Below are 19,303 nucleotides of genomic sequence, written 5' to 3'. Positions count from 1 at the left end.
CAACTGGCAAGAAAGACTTTCACCCCAACCCCAGGACAAATTTCTGTGGCATGCTATCTCACAGGGCCTATTGAGGACATGTGTACCCATTATGCCAGCACATCTGTATCCAAGTCCACAGTCTGGCCAGAACTAGCCAACGTGGTTTAGCACTATCTTTCCTGCCCACCAAACAGCGTGCCCAGTGGACATGTCTTCTTAATGACAAAGGACATTAGGAGACTTCATTGCTCAAGGCTGGTGGCAGAGTTGATAGAAAAGCTGGTCATTCAGAAAATCAATTTGCCTTTGCTTGGGTTTGCAGAATTTCCATGCATGTGGCAAGATGACTGAAAGAACCTTGAAAGCCTTGCTGCTGCTCTGCCTACCTGATCTACCTTCCTGCTATGACCCTGGTATAGCACCTTGGGGGGGTCATGCTGTTAATTTGTCTACCTTCCATACCTATTATGTAACAGCATGGGAGATTCGGTGCTTCTGTGTTGTCTGTTTAGATTTCAGCCTAGTTTCCCCACCCTGTTTGTATGTTGGTTATAGTGGGGTGTTTATCCACAGAAAAAAAAATTGAAAAACAAAAAAAAGTTTTTCCTCCCACTCGCCTCTATTTTGGTTCTTTGTTTTCTTCTACACATCTATAATCACAGCCTACCTGTTCCACTCTATTTTATTTTGTTTGTTATACTGGGGTGTTTTATCTCCAGAAAAAAAAAATTGAAAAAATAAGACAAACAAGTTTCTCCTTCCACCCCCATCTCTTTTCTGGTTTTCTACTTTACTGTTTTGCTGTCCATCTCTAGGATCCCAGACTAGTTCTCCCACCCTTCTTTTTTCTTCTTATACTGGGAAATGTTCCCAAAAACACTCAGTCAAGAGAAAAAAATGCACAGGAGAGACCTTTTACATTTACAGAATGTGGTAAAAGCAAGAGAGAACCTCTTGTGTTGGGGTGAGTTTGATGCAACTTACAGGGGAAAGCCCTGTAGGTTCTCATCGCCAACTGGCAGAGCAGACAGTGCAGAGACTGGACTGGAGCTTCACCTGTAGCAATCGCTTTCCTCATGGGTTGAGCCCTTGGATTCTGGGAGCTAGCAGATCTTAAGGTTGCAGTCTCTGGGGTGCAGGCAGAATAGTAGATTCAGGGTGAGGTCAAAGGCAGACAGCAAGGCAGGCTGAGGTTGAATGTAGAAATAACAAGGGTCTAGGCTAAGGTCAATACTGGCAATCCATACAAGGATAGAAATGATAACTGGGTAAGGCTGGAGAGACAAAGGCAAGCTGAAGAGGCAAAGATGAGGCTGAGGGCAAGGCTGAGGACAATGCTGAAGAGGCAAAGATGAAGCTGAAGGAATGAAGGAACAACAATTCATAACTGCAAAGGCAGATGACCCATTGCCGAGATGATTTTGTGTTGCACAGCCAGGGTTTAAATACATGGTCATGTGATATATCAGAAGGTTTCAGGGAAGTCTGTTCCTGCCACGAAGGCCTTCATAGGTTGATGTGTGCTGTGCATGTGCATGCCTAGAGGGAAGGCCCTGATGGTGAGGATGGCGGCGTTCCTGGCCTGGCTTGGCAATGTTGAGTGAGTGAGCTGGCGGCGGCACATGGGAAGAGCCTGCGAGCCAGCAAAAGTAAGAAGAACTAATGCAACATCAGAAAATCAACAAAGGGAAGAGACTGTGTTGAGCTATAGAATATGGGACCAACTTTCTTAATAAAGCAAACCTCACAAATTACCAGGAAAGCCATACTGATGAGAGATCATTATCATGTTCTGATTGTACCAAAAATTTCAATCAGAAAGCAAATTTCACCAGAAACCCACAAATCTACTAGGCAGCAAGATCAATTTCAACTACGGAAAGTCACAAAGGTGATACCGATGACAAATCATTCTCTTGTACTAAATCTGACAAGTTGCAAGTGCTTCAACAGGACATATATCTCCCATGCCACTCTGCCTTGCTGCTATGCCCTTTATCCTACACCTTGGGGTCTTTCTTCCACTCAGCATTGCTGCCATACCCAGACTTTGCATATTGAAGGTCTTGCTGTCATATTCCAGACTCTACATCTTGGGTGTTCTTGCCAGTGTGGAGGGAAGCTTTGCACCTCCCATGGCACCTTGTTTTGTTGATGCCAATTTTTATGCTGCTTTGCCATTTATTGGTATCTTGGGGGTTTTCCTGCCACTTTTCTGCTTCATTTCTTCTTCAGGGTACCTTAGGATTTAGATGCCACTCTTGGTGCCACTTTGCTTCTCGTGCTGCTTTTGAGGGTTCCACCTACTATTTATTATGTCCTCTTTTGAAACCTTAGGGTGTTTTAACATTCTTGCTGCTTCTTTGCTCCTTTGGTGCCTTGAAGAACTCCTGCCACTACTAGTACCCCTTTGCTCCTTTACTGTGCTGTAAAGGAGTGGCCCTACAACTCCCCCCCCCCCCTTTTAACCTATATGAGTTCAGGCATCCATCCTGGTCTACCTTAAGCTCCATTGAAGCAGATGGAGATGGAAACAGCACAGAGGAGTTAGAAGACACCATGGAAAAAGTCAAAACAGAGTTGAAGCCACCACAGGAACATCCAAGTGATGTCCAGAGAGTCCAGCCAGGGAGAAGTGGAACCCAGAACAACAAATGGATTCCTTTGAAGGATTATGGGTAGACCCTGGGAGAATGGAGCAGTAGGTGGCTATGATAATGGTGGTGTCTGAGTTCTCCCCTCTCTAATGAGAGGGGAGAACATAGCCCCTATCCTGAATCCAGCTGGCGGGATGCCAGTAGAAGTGTATTGGGGAGTCGAGCCACTTCCCTGGATAGGATCCAGGGTGAATGGCAGCACTCTCTTCAATGGGCTTGAACAGAGGGGGCGAGGGTATGAAAAGAATGGCCCTATACCCCCCTTTATCCCAAATGGGATGAAGTATCTAGTCTAGTCCACCTTAAACCCCAAAGAGGAGAGAGCTCTGTGGGTGGGACCCTGCTGGGCAGTAGACAAGGCAGAGCCTCAACCTAGCTAGGAACAGAACGAGAAGGCAGCTCCCAAACCCTCTCTGTCAGAAGGTAAAAGCTGGAGGTACACTGCTGGAGGTTTGCAGTCTACATTGTTTGCTGAATATTGTAATAAAAGCTGAAAATTGTAAGAAGGAAAGGCTCATGTCAGTGTGGCTCCTGCCTCCAGCCTAAGAAAGTTACTCTGCTATCCCACAGGTGCCTTAGTCTATTCAAACCACTTTTGGTGCCACCTTGACATAGTCTTGATGTGTTGCCTTCACCATTCTGATGATGTCTACCCACCGGTTTTATTTGAATGCATGAAAAAAACCCAATTTGGAACCTTCCCCATTGACTTTAATGGTAAATGAATGAATTGAATAAAATAAGTTTTTCATTTAAAACTAATGTATCAAATGGAAATGAATGAATCAAAAGAAAATTGTTTCCTCTGTACACCCCTACTGTTTTGAAAATATTTTGGTTACATTTCTGATTTAGTGATTTTTTTGTTTTAATGTTTGTTGCCATGTGCCCCACTTAGAAAAGGAGGATGCTAAAGTATGTGGGTTTTAAGAATTTTAAATAAATTTCCTTTTTTTTTTTTTATCTCTTGCTGCTTAAACTTGGGTAACTTGTAGGAGGACTGTTTTACTATCCATCTGGGCTGAGTCTTTATATGATGTGTAAACAAGTGTGTCTTCCCTGGGAAGGGAGAAAAAACATCTCTTGCCTAACCTAACACCTCTTCTACATATTGTCTTTGGCCAGATGTGAGCCCTCAACTATGGCAACTCCTGCATCTGGCTGTATTTTTGTGACATGTGGTCCTAACTCGTTTTACTCTCCAAGTTTTCACAAAGTGGTTAGGGTTTGTTGCTCTGCCCAGGGTTGTAGTAGGTTTATGTAGCATATCTGATACCACCCCTTCCCTCCTTAATCTTGCTGTCATAATCTGATGGGCCCAGCTACTTAATAGTCTTGCCTGGACCCCCTCCAGTTAACCAAAAGGCAGTTGGGGGAGATGGGAACAAATATCACTATCCTATCTCCTGCTGAGAACTCTCGTTCAAGGGTACCTTGTTTCTCTTGGGCCTCCCTAGCCATTTTTGAGGCTTCCTCCAGTCTTCCTCTAAAGGCCAGCAATATTTGCCAAAACATCCTAAATTTCTGATTCTTGGCTCTCCCATTGGTCTTTTACCTCATCCAGTAAGCCGCATGGTTGTCAGCCTATCAACAGCTCAAAATGAGAGAAAATTATGGAAGTCTATGGGGTTCCCTTACAGTGAAGAGAAGGAAAGTTATCAGCTGGTTCCAGTCTTCTATGTCCTGACCTAAATATTTATATAAAATAACTTTCAAGGTCTGGTTGAAGTGCTCAACCAGACCATTTGTCTGTGGGTGGTGCACCAAGTTGTGGAGATGTTGTATGCTGAACAGCTTCACCAACTCTCACACAATTATCTTGACTGCGATGCAGTGTAAGGGAATTGCCCAGGGGAAAACATATGGCATAATCTATTATTACTTGGGGTCCCACAATATTCATGGCAACCAGAACCAGTGGATCTTCAATCACTAGGAAAGATATGAGTGGACCCTTAGCCTGGGGATTGGCAGGACACTAGCTGGCACTCCAGGCAGGAGTGATGGAATTGTATCACCCTCCAATAAATCCCCAATGGAAGCTTATGCATTGTTAAAAGTATACAACCATCCTGCCAACTACGTTGTTCCTAACATGGACTCCTTGATGTGCCAACAGTACGACTTGCTCATTTAACATCCACCAGAGAATCAGCCTTTTCTGTAGCTGCCCCTCCTTATGGAACTCTTTGCTGGCTGATTTAAGACTAAATCCTAATAGTAAAACTTTCAGAAGTAGTCTTAAAGCCTTTCTTTTGCAGCAGATCTCTTGATTTTATTGATCTTATTGATCAAACCTATGTGTAGGTTTGATGTTGATTTTATGCTGTAATATCTCTATTGTTTAACGAATGTATTATTTATATGTCTTTTACTTGTTTTATATGTATATATTTTTTATGTATATTTTATTGTACATTGCTTTTGCCATTTTGTGGGAAATGATTAATAAATTATATAAATGAAATGTATTGCAAAATCCAAGAGCTCTGGATTTCCCCGTTGATTGAAGGGAGAAACAATAGAGGTCTATAAAATAATGAGCAGAATGGAATAGGAGAACATAAATCAGTTGTTTACTCTTTTGAAAAGTATAAACACTAAGGGATATGCAATGAAGTTAAAACAAATAGGAAAATAATATTTTTTTTACTCACATCATAATTAAGTTGTGGAATTTGTTGCCAGAGGATGTGGTGAAAGCTGTAGTGTAGCTGGGTTTAAAAAAGGTTTGGACTAATTCCTGGAAGAAAAATCCATAAACCAATATTAAGGTGGACTTGGGGAAATCAATTGCTTATCCTTGGGATAATCAGGATATAATCTATTTACCCTTTAGGATTCTACCAGGTACTTGTGACCTGGATTGAGCATTATTGGAAACAGGATACTGGGCTTGATAGACCTTTGGTCTGACCCAGTATGGTGAATCTTATGGACTTTTCATCTGGGAACTTGTCCAAATCCAGTTTAACTAACCACTTTTACCACAAGATTGGGTGCACCTAACAGATGAAAACACAATTTGAGTTTTAAGTCATTTTACCAGCAAACTGCTTTTTATTTTAAACCATCATCTAACCAGCTTTTTTAGGCTTGTTGAAAGTTATGCCTTCTGGGCTTATTAGCCTTCTGTTCTAAATTATGAGAAACATCCTTGATGAATTGGATCCTAAGATAACCAGAGCTATTGGCTATCTGGAGACTGAAGATCAGGCATCATGGTTTGATTTGGAATTATGTGGTTTGCAGTAAATTGCAACCTATACTGGTCAGTAGTAAGTATCTCAGGATTTCATTTTGGGACATGCAAATGACTAACATAGCCTTTCTAACAGTCTTACTTATGAGCGGAATAACTTTTATAATAACTCTAACTAATTTCAGGCCATTTTATGGGGCCTGCTGTAACTTGCTACATTAGGAGATACTTTTATAACAGCCTGCAAATGTGTGTGCAAGTTACACCAGTTTTTAAAGTGGACTTAGGGCTAGATTTTCTATTGATGCGCGGCTCTGTGAATTGCGCGATACTAGGGGGGCGGGCCTGCGAAAATCGGCAGCCATCACACCACTGCACTGCGCTGGCTGCCGGCTTTCGCACCAAATAACTACCATAAAAGGTGTAGTTATTTGACGCGAAACTGGCAGCAATAAGGGTCCTTACCTTTCGCCCCCAGCGATGTCTCCACAGCTTCGGCCCCGTGCTGCCCTGACTCCTCCTCTTCCAGGGTTGACTCCGTCCCGATCACCCTATCGCATGCGAAAAGTCCCTATTGCACGCGTGCGAAAGCTATTGAAAATGACCCCTAAGGTGCATAAGTCCGTTTTGAAAATTATCCCACCAAATGTATCCGCACATAATTATACCTGCTATTATGTGCATAGAACATTTTGAGGAAATATGCATGCTTTTGAAAATGCAATAATATAATTGTAAGTCCAAACCCCTCACTCTGGGGAAAAATTACATGCATGCATGACCTACACACATAAGTTTACCCACATATTGGGCGGGCAATAGGGATTTGCATTTGTTTGAAATGAATATATAAAATGCCACGAATGAGGCCATTTTTGGTTTGTTCTGAATGGAAGGAACCGAAAATAGACCCCTACAAAAATACCTGAAAATATTTGTATGTATTTTCGTTTTCATGCATTTTGGGGGGAAAAATAAGCTAGGTTCAATACTAAGAGCTAGCCTGGAGTTGACCCACAGGCCTAGGGCCAGACCTCCCAATGTCATCTTCAATCTTTAAAAACGACTCTCTCCGCTTGAAGGATGCACTGTAGAAATGTTACTATGGCATCTTCCTCCGGAGGGATGGTACCATTTCATATGACGACATTGAAATGTATGGCTGTATATCAAAATGGCACCATCCATTCCAGAGGAAAATGCTGCAGTGACAGCTTTGCAGCGCGTCCTTCAAGTAGGCTGTGTCATTTTTCGAAGACTGAAGATGAAAGAAGACTTCGAGAGGCCTGGTCCTAGGCACTGGGACCAGTCCAGGATCAGGCTTAGGCACCGAGGTCTGGTCCCAGTGAAGACCCATTTTGGGGGGATTTTTTCAGTTAGGTTTTTGTTTTGTTTTGAAGTCTTTTTTGTTTAATTTATTTTGGTTTGGCAAACAAACCAAACTGGAAAAATAATTATAGGAACCAAATCTTAATGAACCACCTCCTCCTGAAATGAAAAAATGAACTGAACCAAAAATTGTGTGCATCCTTAGTGAGCAATTTTGTGATCAGTCATTTCCGTGGGCAAAGCACTGTTTTATCTAAAAATGGCTTTGAAAATGACCATCTTAATGACTAAATGTAGAATCAGATTTTCTCTCTCTTCAGTGTTGAGGTTACTAATCTACAGAACATTGAGCTTGAATGGCTTACCAAATGGATCTCTAAGAAATTTAATGAAATGTGAATTGGGCAATTTATTTATCTTGGTCTCAGTCCTTAAAAGACTGTAGTACTAACTCAACACAATATGCTAATTTCTTTAAATATTGTTGGAATGGAAAAGCAGCTCCCAAGAATAATAAACTTCATCAATAACTTTGGATATACTCAGCAGTCCAATGGTTGGCACCAAGTATACTCTATTCTCACATAAGTAATTTAGATGGGAGCAGCCTCTCATGGTTTTGCTTCATGAGTCTGGGTGCACCAGAGATCAGGAATGCATTGCTTTGGCTAGGCAATACTAGATATGTCTTGGAGTACCCCTGATGACCACAGAGAGAAGAGAGAGGCAAGGAGTCTTGAAAAAGACTGTTAACTCACTCAGCCGCTAGATATCATCTTGCAACACTAATGAAAGAGGTGATTTGGGAAGGGAACGGGAAACTAGAGCCATGAATGATTTTTCTAAGTTTAGGTCCTCGTCTTCTCCCTGTCTGTAGACATGACATGCTGTTACCTTCTGAGCTGATCTTTCTGTGTGAAGAAATGCGGGTCAGGCTAGTCAGCATGAGTCAGATTAGAGCAGTAGACAAGCGGAGAGCAAAATAGGATGGCTGGAGAAAACTTTATGAAAAAATACCACCTTTTGAATTCTAGACTTTACATTACTACATGATAAACTGTCTGTCTTTAGTAGTCAATGTCAGAGGAAAAGAAATGTTATTCTGTTTGTCGTACCAGTACAGGTCTGCTGGAGAGGAGGCCAATATGATGCAGCTTGCACCCAGTTCTAGTGAAAAGCCCTGAAAAGATGCAGTCTATTTATAAATAAAATATGATGCATTAAGACCACAGGTTGGAATGTAAACATGCATGGAAATAATAAAGATCTTACCTTGTTAAATCTAAATATTTCAGATTCCCTAAACTACTAAAGGTGAAATTGTAGAGGGCTGACAGTATGTTGAAGCTGAAATCTAAGGTCTCTGTAGTAAACGGGAGGCTTTCCGGGACTTGTGTCAATCCTAGGCCTTCACAGTTGTAGGTTTTATTGACAGTAACCTGTGAATTAAGTGCATGCAGCATTAAATACAAATACACACCTACCACCTTTCCATCATACAAATGTGCAGTATAGAAAAGATTCTATTTCTGTCTCTGCCATTCTCACCTTGTTACCTTTAAATCACTTAAACTCCACGTGCTCCACTAGTGAAAAGAGTATACAACTTAAATAGAATGCCCTGAATAATAACAATGATAGAAATTTAGGATTTTCCATTTCTTTCTATGAAACGAGGCCAAAATGCTTTACAGATGAATAGCGCAGAAACAATCCTGGAGTAAATAGCTTAGCAGTACTTTCCAGTGCATGGACTTTAACAAATCCTTCCAATGGGAGAGGGTTTGCATTTTAATTATTATTATTATGATTATTATTACCATTTTTATCTAATTATAATTGGATAAACTGTGGCAAGGGAGATAAAATTACTTGAGCAAGGTTGCACAGAGTGTGTGATAGAGGGAATTAAAAATTTGCATCCCAGTAGGTCTCCTGACTCAGCCTAATAATATGAAGGCTCATGTCGCCTACATAGTGAGAAAAGCCATCCTGAAACTGCACTTAATGAAACAATTACGCCTATGCCTATGTAGAAGTGAGCTATAAACACTCCTACAACAGTGGTATTAACCCACCTGGTCAACTCGATGTTGTATATAAAGGAATCCTTATAGAAACCCTGTCTAGGCTTCAAATGGTGCAAAATGCTGCACCTGTCCCACATTAGTTGCAGGGCACCATAGATGGGACAGAGCCTCACCTAAGCTTTATGTGTTATCTTTAAGGCCTTGAATCTTGTTTCAAGGCCTTGATTGCTATCTGTACACAATATTTACTGTCTCTCTGAGTATTCATGGGAAAATCATGGGAAAATCATCCCAGAGGTAGCTATAAGGGAGGGGTTGGGTGCTATTGCATTTAAAACTTCTAATCTAGGGGTAATAATTGACACTGAGCTTAACATGAAACAACACATTTCACAGAAATTAAAAGAAGGTTACGCTAAACTAATGATCCTTAGAAGACTGAAACCCCTGCTAACGCTGAATAATTTTTGCACAGTCTTACAGGTAATGATATTCGCGAGCACAGACTACTGTAACTCTCTGCTATTAAGGCTACCTCAAGTTAACATTAGACCACTCTCCATATATTGCAAAATTCCGCTGCTAGAATTTTGACAGGCAAGAAAACAGACCACATCACATAGCTGAGCTACACTGGCTTCCAATTGAACAAAGAATACAATACAAAGTATTGTGTATAATTCATGTATAATTTATAAACTAATCGATGATGAAAAGGCCGACTGGCTTAACACAGCACTGCGCATACATGTACCACACAGAAACCTGAGATCTGCTAATTTATTTATTTATTTATTTTTAGATTTTTTTTTTTTTATACCGGTGTTCCTGTATGAAAATCAGATCACATCGGTTTACATTGAAACAGAACATAAATTTTTGCCTAGAGGCATTACATAGAACAAGGTTATGGAACTTGGAAAAGGGTAAACTAGATCAAAATTAACATTGTGATGTAAACATATTGGCTAACAAGTCTCATTGAGCAGTAAAAACAAAAACATAAAAGCAAAACAGTAAATGTCACATGAGTCCTGCAGCAAGAGATTGGATAAAGAGTCGAGAAGAAGTATAGAACCTGGGGAATGCGATGGTGAGGAACTCTTACTGGCTATAGGGGAAAAAAAGTGCTTATGGTCCTGTAAAAGCTTGTTTAAAGAGCCAGGTTTTAAGTTTCTTTTTGAATGTGGAGTGGCAGATCTCTAAACAGATAATAAAGCTAATAAAGCTCTACGAACTATTCCTTCTGTTAAATCAGCACACCTCACTCAGGTAAGGGAGAGAGCACTGTCGCTGGCTGGACCTGTTCTATGGAACTCCATGCCACTCGAAATAAGGCTGCAGAGAAATTTGAAACTATTTAAAACTAGTCTGAAAACCTGGCTTTCTAAACACACTTTTTATAAAGAGAAAGAGAAGGAGGAAAAAAGTTGAAAGATAAGGACGCACCAAGTAATCAGTTTGTTTTCCTTTAATATCTCCAATTGTATATTAACTCTAGACTTGAACCTCTTGACAGTTTCTCAACCATCATATAAGCCTTAATTAAACACATAGAGGTAGATCTTATAAAATCTGGGGTCGGTGCGCTCAAGGCTGCGCAAAATCTGCAGGCTGCGTGTGCCGAGCCGCGCAGCCTGCCTCCGTTCCCTCTGAGGCCGCTCCGAAATCGGAGAGGCCTCGAAGGGAACTTTCCTTCCGCATCCCCCCACCTTCCCCTCCCTTCCCCTATCTACCCCACCCCCCAGCCCTACCTAAATCCCCCCCTACCTTTTGTTGTGCAAGTTACGCCTGCCGCCTCGGCATCCCCCGGCACAAGCCGCAGTGCCGGGGGACTCGGGACTGCCCTCCCGGCCCGCCCCCCTGCCCAGCAGCACCTCCCTCTCTATCAGCCATCCCTTGCCTAGATGTTTCCCTGCTCTCTCTCCTCTTCATCCCCTGCCCATCAGCAGCACCCTCTCCTCCAACTCCCTTCCCAGCAGCCCCTCTCCCTCCTGGCTACCTGTTCAGCAACAGAAGACCCGCACTCCCACAACACCCTGCCCAGCAGCAGTCCCTCGTCTCTGTGTCCCCCAACCTCCTGCCCATCATTAGTCCCTTCCCTTGCTCCCCCTTCAATCCTCTTTATCCCCTGTCCAGGGCCGGGGAGAGAATGAAGCAGGAAGCAGAGGGCTGTTGTCTGCTGCCTGAGATTAGGGGCACTAGTCAATATAGTCGACAGGGCAGAGTCCTGTGTGCTTATGCAGTGTGACCCTTGCTATGCCTATAGGTAAAAGCAGCCCTGCTGATGCCCCTTTGGGCTTGACATCTGGGGCAGCTGCCACCCCCTAGTCCCAGCCATGGATGAGACACAACTCTTCACATCCATTCTTTTACTCTTCTGTGAGGAAGTATACCGAAAACTCCCTCAGACTACCATAAGGAACCGACCACAGCAGTCTCACCCATCCTCCTTAAGTTTCAGACCTACAGGAAATTCTGAGTGAAAGGAGGAGCCCTTCACTAGAGTATAAGACCTCAGGGTCTAGAAGGGTTAAGTAAACCCTGGTGAGAAGACAGAGACACGCCCACCCCCCCCCCCCCCCCACCCCCCATGCTAAGACCTGCTACACTTAAGGTTTGAATGACATGAAATTAAGACTTGCTATGTTTAAAGATTGTGACTTGCCTGAAGTCAAGATGAGCTGTATAAATTTTTCACAGTAAATAATCTTCACTAAAGAAACAGCCAGAGTCTGTCTCCTTTTTCCTCTGGCTGTTCCCAAGCTGCAACCACTCGCGTTAGCACCCATAGTGGGAGCTGTGGGATCTCTTGCCTAAGCAGGAAGCCCAGACAAGAGCCCATAGTCATAGTAGCAGAAGAGAAGGAAAAAAAACCCTGCAGCATTTTTCCCCTTTTCTTCTTGGAGCTTCCCAGTTCCACTTCCCTAGCTTTTGCACAACCGGCAAAGGGGGCTAATTCCTGCCTGTATAGTCAGGGGTCAAGCAGTGTGTGAGGGCTGGACAGGTCAGAAGGTTGTATTTATCCCCGCTCTCCTATTCCCAGAGATGTACATTATTTGGAAGCAGCTTGTTAAGCAGGGAAGATGGAGCAGGTGATCCAGGTTCTTGCTACAGGGCAGCAGCAATTTCAAAATGCCTTGTAAAAGAAAAATGATCAGCAGCAGGTGTTGCGAGAGCAGGTGATGCAGCCCACATTATGCAAATGGCCATAACTAGTCCACATCCCATGACACCGACACTATTTAAGATGACCCCTAGAGAAGACCCCGATGGCTTTTTGAAAAACTTTGAACACATAGCACGCCTGGCAGGCTGGCCAGAGAACAGTTGGGCTGTCTGCAAAATCTACTTACTGGGAATAGTCAAGATGCCTTACAAACATCAAATCCAGAAGGGAAGGCCACCTACCAGGAAGTCAAGGCCACCATTCTCGAGAGAACGGGACTCACCCCAGAAGCCTACCGACAGCAATTTCAGCTAGGAATTCTGCAGGTGGGAGAAAACCCAAGGAACCTATTCTACAGGCTTAAAGATGACGCCTGCAAGTGGCTATACCCGGAAGGGAAAATTGGAGTTGAGGTAGCCAAAGCAGTTCTGCTTGAACATTTGCTGGAAAGCTTTGAACGACTCATACATCAGTGAGTGTGTCAATACCCTAGCCTTATGGTTGAGAAGATCCTGGAAGTAGCGGAGGCCTATTATCAGGCCCAGACCATGCCAGGAGACCCCATGATTCTGAGAGATAGACAGCGGAGTCCTAAGACTAAAAGGTCTCGACCTTCACTAACACAGGTCTGGCTGAACTTCTCACCATACCTACAGACCTCAGCCAGACTATCATGTTTCAATTGTGGAGAAAGGGGCCATTTTGCCCGAGACTGATCCCGCAGGGAAGAGGAGCTGATGGACATTCATGCTGTGACCACACATTTTTGTAACTTTATGGATGTTTCCAGCCAGGCTGTTTCTACTTTTGTGATTTTTGTCGAGCTAGATGGCATTCCAAGACAAGCATTGGGGAGTGTGAAAATGCTAATTTAGAGAAACTTGGTGAAGTGAGTCCAAATTGACTCTGACAAAGTAGTGACCCTAGCATGCATTCACAGGGACCATTGATAGTATCCAACAAGCCGGATGCAACTGAAGACCCTTGCCAGCCAAGATATGCTTGAGGTGGGAGTTCTCCCTTGGCTACCCTACCCCGTGATCATAGGATGGAGCTATTCAAACTTCAAGGGTATCTGGAACAGCTTACAACAGGAATGTCCAGCCACAACCATTAAGAGTTGGACTTTTCAGAACTCTTTTGTCTTGAATGACCCTGATCTCTTTCATAAAGACTCTAAGACTCCTAAATCCAGGAGGCAACACTGACAGGACAAATACACCTGTGTTGCTAATTTAGAAGCAGAAGGGGCAGGGGGTTCAGAATCGGAGGAAGAACAACCACCCAGAATGACTTACCTGGCCCCCTTGAATTGGAAAATGTGGGTGACCCGGGGAGCTTTTGGTGGGTCCAGAGGGAGGATGAATCCTTTGTGGGCCCAGGAATATTTACAAAGGGTGGACAGAAAGGAATCCCTGGAGCAGGCACCGGCAGATGATGTCACATGTCTGGATATTTAAACCCCAGCCGTGCTACTGACTGATGCCTCAGCAACAGGTCTCCTAGCTTTAGTCTTGCCTTGCTCAGCCTGTGTGCAGCCTTGCCTCATCCAGCTTGCCTTCAGGCTTGCCTCATCTAGATTGCCTTTCTGCCTTGCTCTGTCTCTGTCTCCTTGTCGTGTCTGTTTGTCTTACCCTTGCCTTCAGAGTCTTTCCGTGCCATGTCTTTTGGTCTTGTCAGTCCTAGCCAGCCTCTCTGGTTCTAATCTCAGTCTTGGACTTTGACATACCTCTCGCCTGCTGCCTGGACTTGACCCTACTCTTGAACTTTGACCGTGCCTTATCTGCCACCTGCCTCGACTCCTGGACTCTATCTAGTTTCCTGAAGCCTTAGCCTGGACCGTACCAAAGAGCATTCTCCAGCTGTTGGTACAAGCCTTGTGGGTCCGTTCGTGAGGAGGTGTCAACTGTGCCACAGCAAGAAGGGCTCACACTCATACTGTTTAGAGATATGAATCGGTTCCGGAATCATGTTCGTAGAACCGTGGGAAATCTTCATTTCCTGCGGTTCTGACCGCCTTTTTTTTTTGGCTGTCCCGAGCCGAAAAAAAACCAAACCCACCCGACTCTTTAAATCTAATTATTTAGAATCCCCCACCCTCCTGACCTCCCCAAACTTTTCTAAAGTACCTGGTGGTCCAGCAGGGGTCCCGGGAGCGATCTCCTGCTCTCAGGTTGTCTGCTGCCAGTAAACAAAATGGTGCGGCCACCCATTGCTCCTACCATGTGATAGGGGCTGACCAATGGCACAGATAGCCCCTGTCACATGGTAAAGGCAAAAGGCCATCGGCGCCATTTTGATTAGTGGAAGCCAACGGCCCGAGAGTGGGCGATCGCTCCCGGGATCCCCGCTGGACCACCAGGTACTTTAGGAAAGTTTTGGGGGAGTCTAAATCTTTCTGGTCACCAGAACCCAAGGGTTCAACCTGGCGGGGAGGCAGCTGGTCCAGGTGGAAGATCTGCTCTGCCTTACCTTGAAGTCCTGAGTTGCTCTCTTGGAGTTCCCCAGCTCTAGCTGGACCCTCAGTTGTGACACCTAGCTCCAGATCTGTAGCCAAGTAATTTTGTACCTATGGCCAAATTGCCTGGCTACCTTGTATACAACACATGACACCATGAACTGGAAGACTTACGTTTTTAAAATTTAAACACACATTTATAATATATAAGTAATAAAAAATGTGACACTTAGGTTTTTAAGAATGTGGTCCTTATCTTCTACCAGTACTAACCCTTAACCTCTATCCAGCTGATTATTATTTGCTACCTTATTAAGGAGTAAGAGTTGAAAAACAAGCATATGATATTTTTAAAAAGTATGTGCTACTAATTAGGTTCTAGATCTCATTAACAACAAAACAAACTCTCTCTACTACCAGACACAATGTGATCACCATAAAACCCTGCTAAAAACACAGAATTAGAAAAGGTGCAGAGAAGGGCAACCAAAATGATAAAGGAGACTAAACAATTCCCCTATGAGGAAAGGCAAAAGAGGTTGGGGCTCTTTATTTTGAAGAAGAAATGTCTAAGGGGAGATATGATAGAGGTCTATAAAGTAATGAGTAGAGTGGAATGGCTAAAAGTGAATTGGTTATTTATCTTAAAAAAAAAATGTCAAAGACTAGGGGACATACAATGAAGTTTTTACTCAATGAATAATTAACCTCAGAAATTCATTCCCAGAGAATGTGGTAAAAAATGTTAATGTAGCTGAGTTTAAAAAAGGTTTGGACAAGTTCCTGGAAGAAAAGTTTATAAACACTTTTAAGGTGGATTTGGGGAAACCCACTGCTTCTCTCTGGGATAAGCAGAATGGAATCTATCAACCTTCTGAGATCTGCCAAGTACTTGTGACCTGGATTAGCCACTGTTAGAAACAGGGTACTGGGCTTGATGGATCTTTGGTCTGATCCAGTATTTCAAATCCTATGTTTTATTTATTTATTTAAAACAATCCAATGTTCTTGGTAGCTCACAGTACTTATGTTCTTTATAGCAAACCTGCCATACCATAACAATATCCAAGACTTACATAGCAACCACCGTTCCTATGGAAAAACAGTACAGTAATGGGCCCTAGTACACCAGTGCACCTCTTACTGGAAAATCAGAAGAATCTGAACTGCTATGAATCCTAGCAAATGCATGAAACACTAGCAAATCATTCACTTCTGTCACACATGCAGAATACTGATAGATCCTCACCAAATACAGAATAAGGGACCACAAATTAGACATAAAAATGTTAAGACAAAATTTGAACTGGAAACCCGCATATTTGAGAATTCTTGCATTCTGGTCACCTTGAGACTCCTGTGGATTAATGAGGGGAGGGGGGCAAAACCCCAGCATTCTCTCCTTCCCACCCCTTTCCCCAGGATGGACCTCAGCATTCATCCCCCTTACCACGGCCTCCATCCTAAGACAGATTCCATCACTTTCCCATCCCTAGGATGGACTCCAACACTCTTGCTCCCCTTCACTGGACAGATCCTAGCACTTTCACCTTTCTCACCCACCCTCCTCTGGATGGAGCCCCTCTCCCAGATTGGCATGGATTAGCCTGGGGGAGAAAGATACAGGAACAGGATACAACTTTTCTCTCTCTGGCCATGCACCCACAGAGTCACTCTTTCTCTCATAGACACACATACACACGCATTCTTTTTCCCTCCCTCCCCAGGCCCAACTCCACCAGTCTCAATCCTCCCATATGTTCAGTGGCAGCACGATGGTTCAATAAAATATTTTCAAACTATTGTATTTCTCGATCTTCTATGCTCCTAATTTTCTTCCTTTACATTTTTGGATCTTTCTTCAATTTCTTTCCAGTTTTCTTTTATCTTTTCTTTAGATTTATTATCATTTATCTAACCTTTCCTTATTCATTTCCTTTTTCCACATTCCCTCTCCCTCTTTGATTTCTAAGCTTCCTCCTCCTATTCTTTCTATTCTCCCCTCTCAGCCTTTCCTCTAGATTTTCCCACTCTGCTACCTCTTTTCCTCGTGTCATTCTTAGGTCACAGTTATTTTGCTTTCTTTTTAGTCTTTTCTTTCACTTTAAACTACCTGAAGACTTCCATTCTTCTCTTCCCTCCCCACTGTCTCTGTTACAGGAACTCATTCAGGTTTCCTTACCAGCTTCTCATGAAAAAACCAGAGAGAGAGAGAGAGGGAGAAACAGTTATTTGGTTAAACCAAAGATATAACTTTATTTATGGAACTTATACTTGAAAAAAGAAAGTTGTTTCTTCATCAACCATGAAAATATTAAATCAAGTATTCATTAAAAACATGCAAATGATCATTTTTCTACAATTACATTCCTGATTGGTTTTCCTGTCACAAAAATAAACAGAATTTCCTAATTACCCAGTCCCTTTTCTTAGAGTTCAAACTTTTTGTTACTTGTAACTTTCTTCCTTGATAGAGGTCCAGTTTCTGAAAGTAATAATCTTCTTTAAGAATATTCTTCTGGCTCCACAGCTTTTAGGAGTCTCTTACTCCATCTGAAAAAGAAAGTTTCCACAACTTGTGTCTTGCAACCCACTCAGATTTCCTCTGGCCTACAGCTTTCCTGCTAGTAGCACAGACAAAAACCAATGAGAGCCCCAACTTTTACAGTCTGGGGAACTGATAAGCATGGGGATAACCTGCATGGGATTACAACCCTTAACCAATATGTCTTGATTCTTTTGATGTAACTGCAACATTGCTCTCTGCTTTGAGGGTGGTGGTGTTGGAATCTGTGGGAGGGAGCGCTAGGGAGTGCTCCCAATTCCGGGGGGATGTGTGCCCATGGACCACGACACGACTGCAGAGAGAAGCTCCGTGGAAGCGCCGCGGCAGGCAAGACGTGTCCCAGCATGGGAGGAGCAAGCTGACCATTGCCCTAAACTCTGCCGAACCTGCAGGCACCAGTAGAGACCCAACAACGCAATGCTGGTCTCAGGGGTAGCCCTCTGGCCACTCGATAGCCCTTTCGGACCTGCCACTGGGTAGCGGCAGATGCAGCAGGATGGACAGAGGTCAAGGACAGGTGATGGTACTGGAGCTTGGAGCAAATCAAGATCTCGGCCTTAGTCTAGGCTGACGGCTTGAAGCAGGTGAGGAAGCTAGGAGGCTCAGATGAAAAGAAGACACATGGAGCTTGGGACTCAGACAAGGTGAGGACACTTGAAGACTCAGATGAGACAAGGAGGCTTGGTACTTAGAGATTCAGATGAAACGAAGATGTAAGGTGACTTGGAACTCAGACATGACAAGGACTGGCCCTTTAAATTAGGAGAGGAGGCCGCAAGGTGTACAGAGCGGCGCTCAGGCCACGAAGTAGGATGGTGGCGGTTCCAGGCTGCGAGGAGGGTTCAGCAACGGTGGCCTCCAGGCCACGCAGGAGAGGCAGTGACGGTGGCTCCGAGCCGGGGAAGGAGAAGACTTCAGCGGTGGCCTCCGGGCCATGAAAGGCGGAGAGCAGCGGTGGCCTCCAGGCCATGAGGAATGGCGTCGGAAGGCGTTGGAGAGGTGAGGGACTGCTTGTGGGCATATCCCACAAGCAGGATCACAACAGGTGGGGTGGGTAGAAGAGGAATTGGATTCAGACAACCAACATGGGTCCTGACATGTTCGGCCTGGGGTACTCATATTCAGACATAAAGGGAAAATCACAGGACTGCTTCTAAGACCAAGTCCATAAGCAAAGCACATCAAACAGCACAGTCTGAATTTACAAGAAGGCTCATCAGTCAGTAAACATGTTGCTGCCAGTAATTTTTTATGGGTTATCATAAGGTTTGGGGATAACTGCATGGAACGGCAGTTGCTACCCTTAAAAGAAATATGGGGGTAACCTGCACGGCGCGGCAGATACTACCATAAGAAGCTTGCTGGGCAGACTGGATGGACCATTTGGTCCTTTTACGCCCTTTCTATTGCTATGTTAGATTTGCTGCCTCCTTGGGGTCTGTGTAAGACTGAGAAAACCCCACCTCCTGCTGGCTATATCCATTTATTCCAAGTGCGGTTTCTCCAACTACTTAGTAGGGATGTGAATCGTTTTAGGACGATTAAAATTATCGTCCGATAATTTTAATATCGTCTTAAACCGTTATGGAACACAATACAATAGAGATTCTAACGATTTATCGTTATAAATCGTTAGAATCGTGAGCCGGCACACTAAAACCCCCTAAAACCCACCCCCGACCCTTTAAATTAAATCCCCCACCCTCCCGAACCCCCCCCAAATGAGTTAAATAACCTGCGGGTCCAGCGGCGGTCCGGAACGGCAGCGGTCCGGAACGGGCTCCTGCTCCTGAATCTTGTTGTCTTCAGCCGGCGCCATTTTCCAAAATGGCGCCGAAAAATGGCGGCGGCCATAGACGAACACGATTGGACGGCAGGAGGTCCTTCCGGACCCCCGCTGGACTTTTGGC

At 43.8% G+C, this 19,303-nt stretch overlaps 1 protein-coding gene across 2 annotated transcripts in view; it reads right to left on the bottom strand.

Moving 5' to 3' along the window:
* The window catches only part of CD180 (CD180 molecule), a 51,896-nt gene that overhangs the window by 18,543 nt on the left and 14,050 nt on the right, over window positions 1-19,303 (bottom strand). Inside the window, exons 1-2 of one of the 2 annotated variants that reach the window (XM_029575895.1) lie at window positions 16,941-17,029; window positions 8,443-8,609 (exon numbers count right to left, since the gene is read on the bottom strand). Coding sequence is in view for 1 of the 2 variants with exons in the window: in XM_029575886.1 (XP_029431746.1) it covers window positions 8,443-8,609 (167 nt within the window). In the remaining variant the exon portion in view is untranslated. Of the gene's footprint in view, window positions 1-8,442; window positions 8,610-16,940; window positions 17,030-19,303 lie in introns of those variants that run through there. The other variant, XM_029575886.1, reaches the window with a different exon arrangement.

This window comes from Rhinatrema bivittatum, chromosome 1 (genome assembly GCF_901001135.1).
Source record: "Rhinatrema bivittatum chromosome 1, aRhiBiv1.1, whole genome shotgun sequence".
Classification (NCBI taxonomy): Eukaryota; Metazoa; Chordata; class Amphibia; order Gymnophiona; family Rhinatrematidae; genus Rhinatrema; species Rhinatrema bivittatum.
Note: the sequence above shows the minus strand (reverse complement) of the source record. Positions and strands in the feature narration are given on the sequence as shown.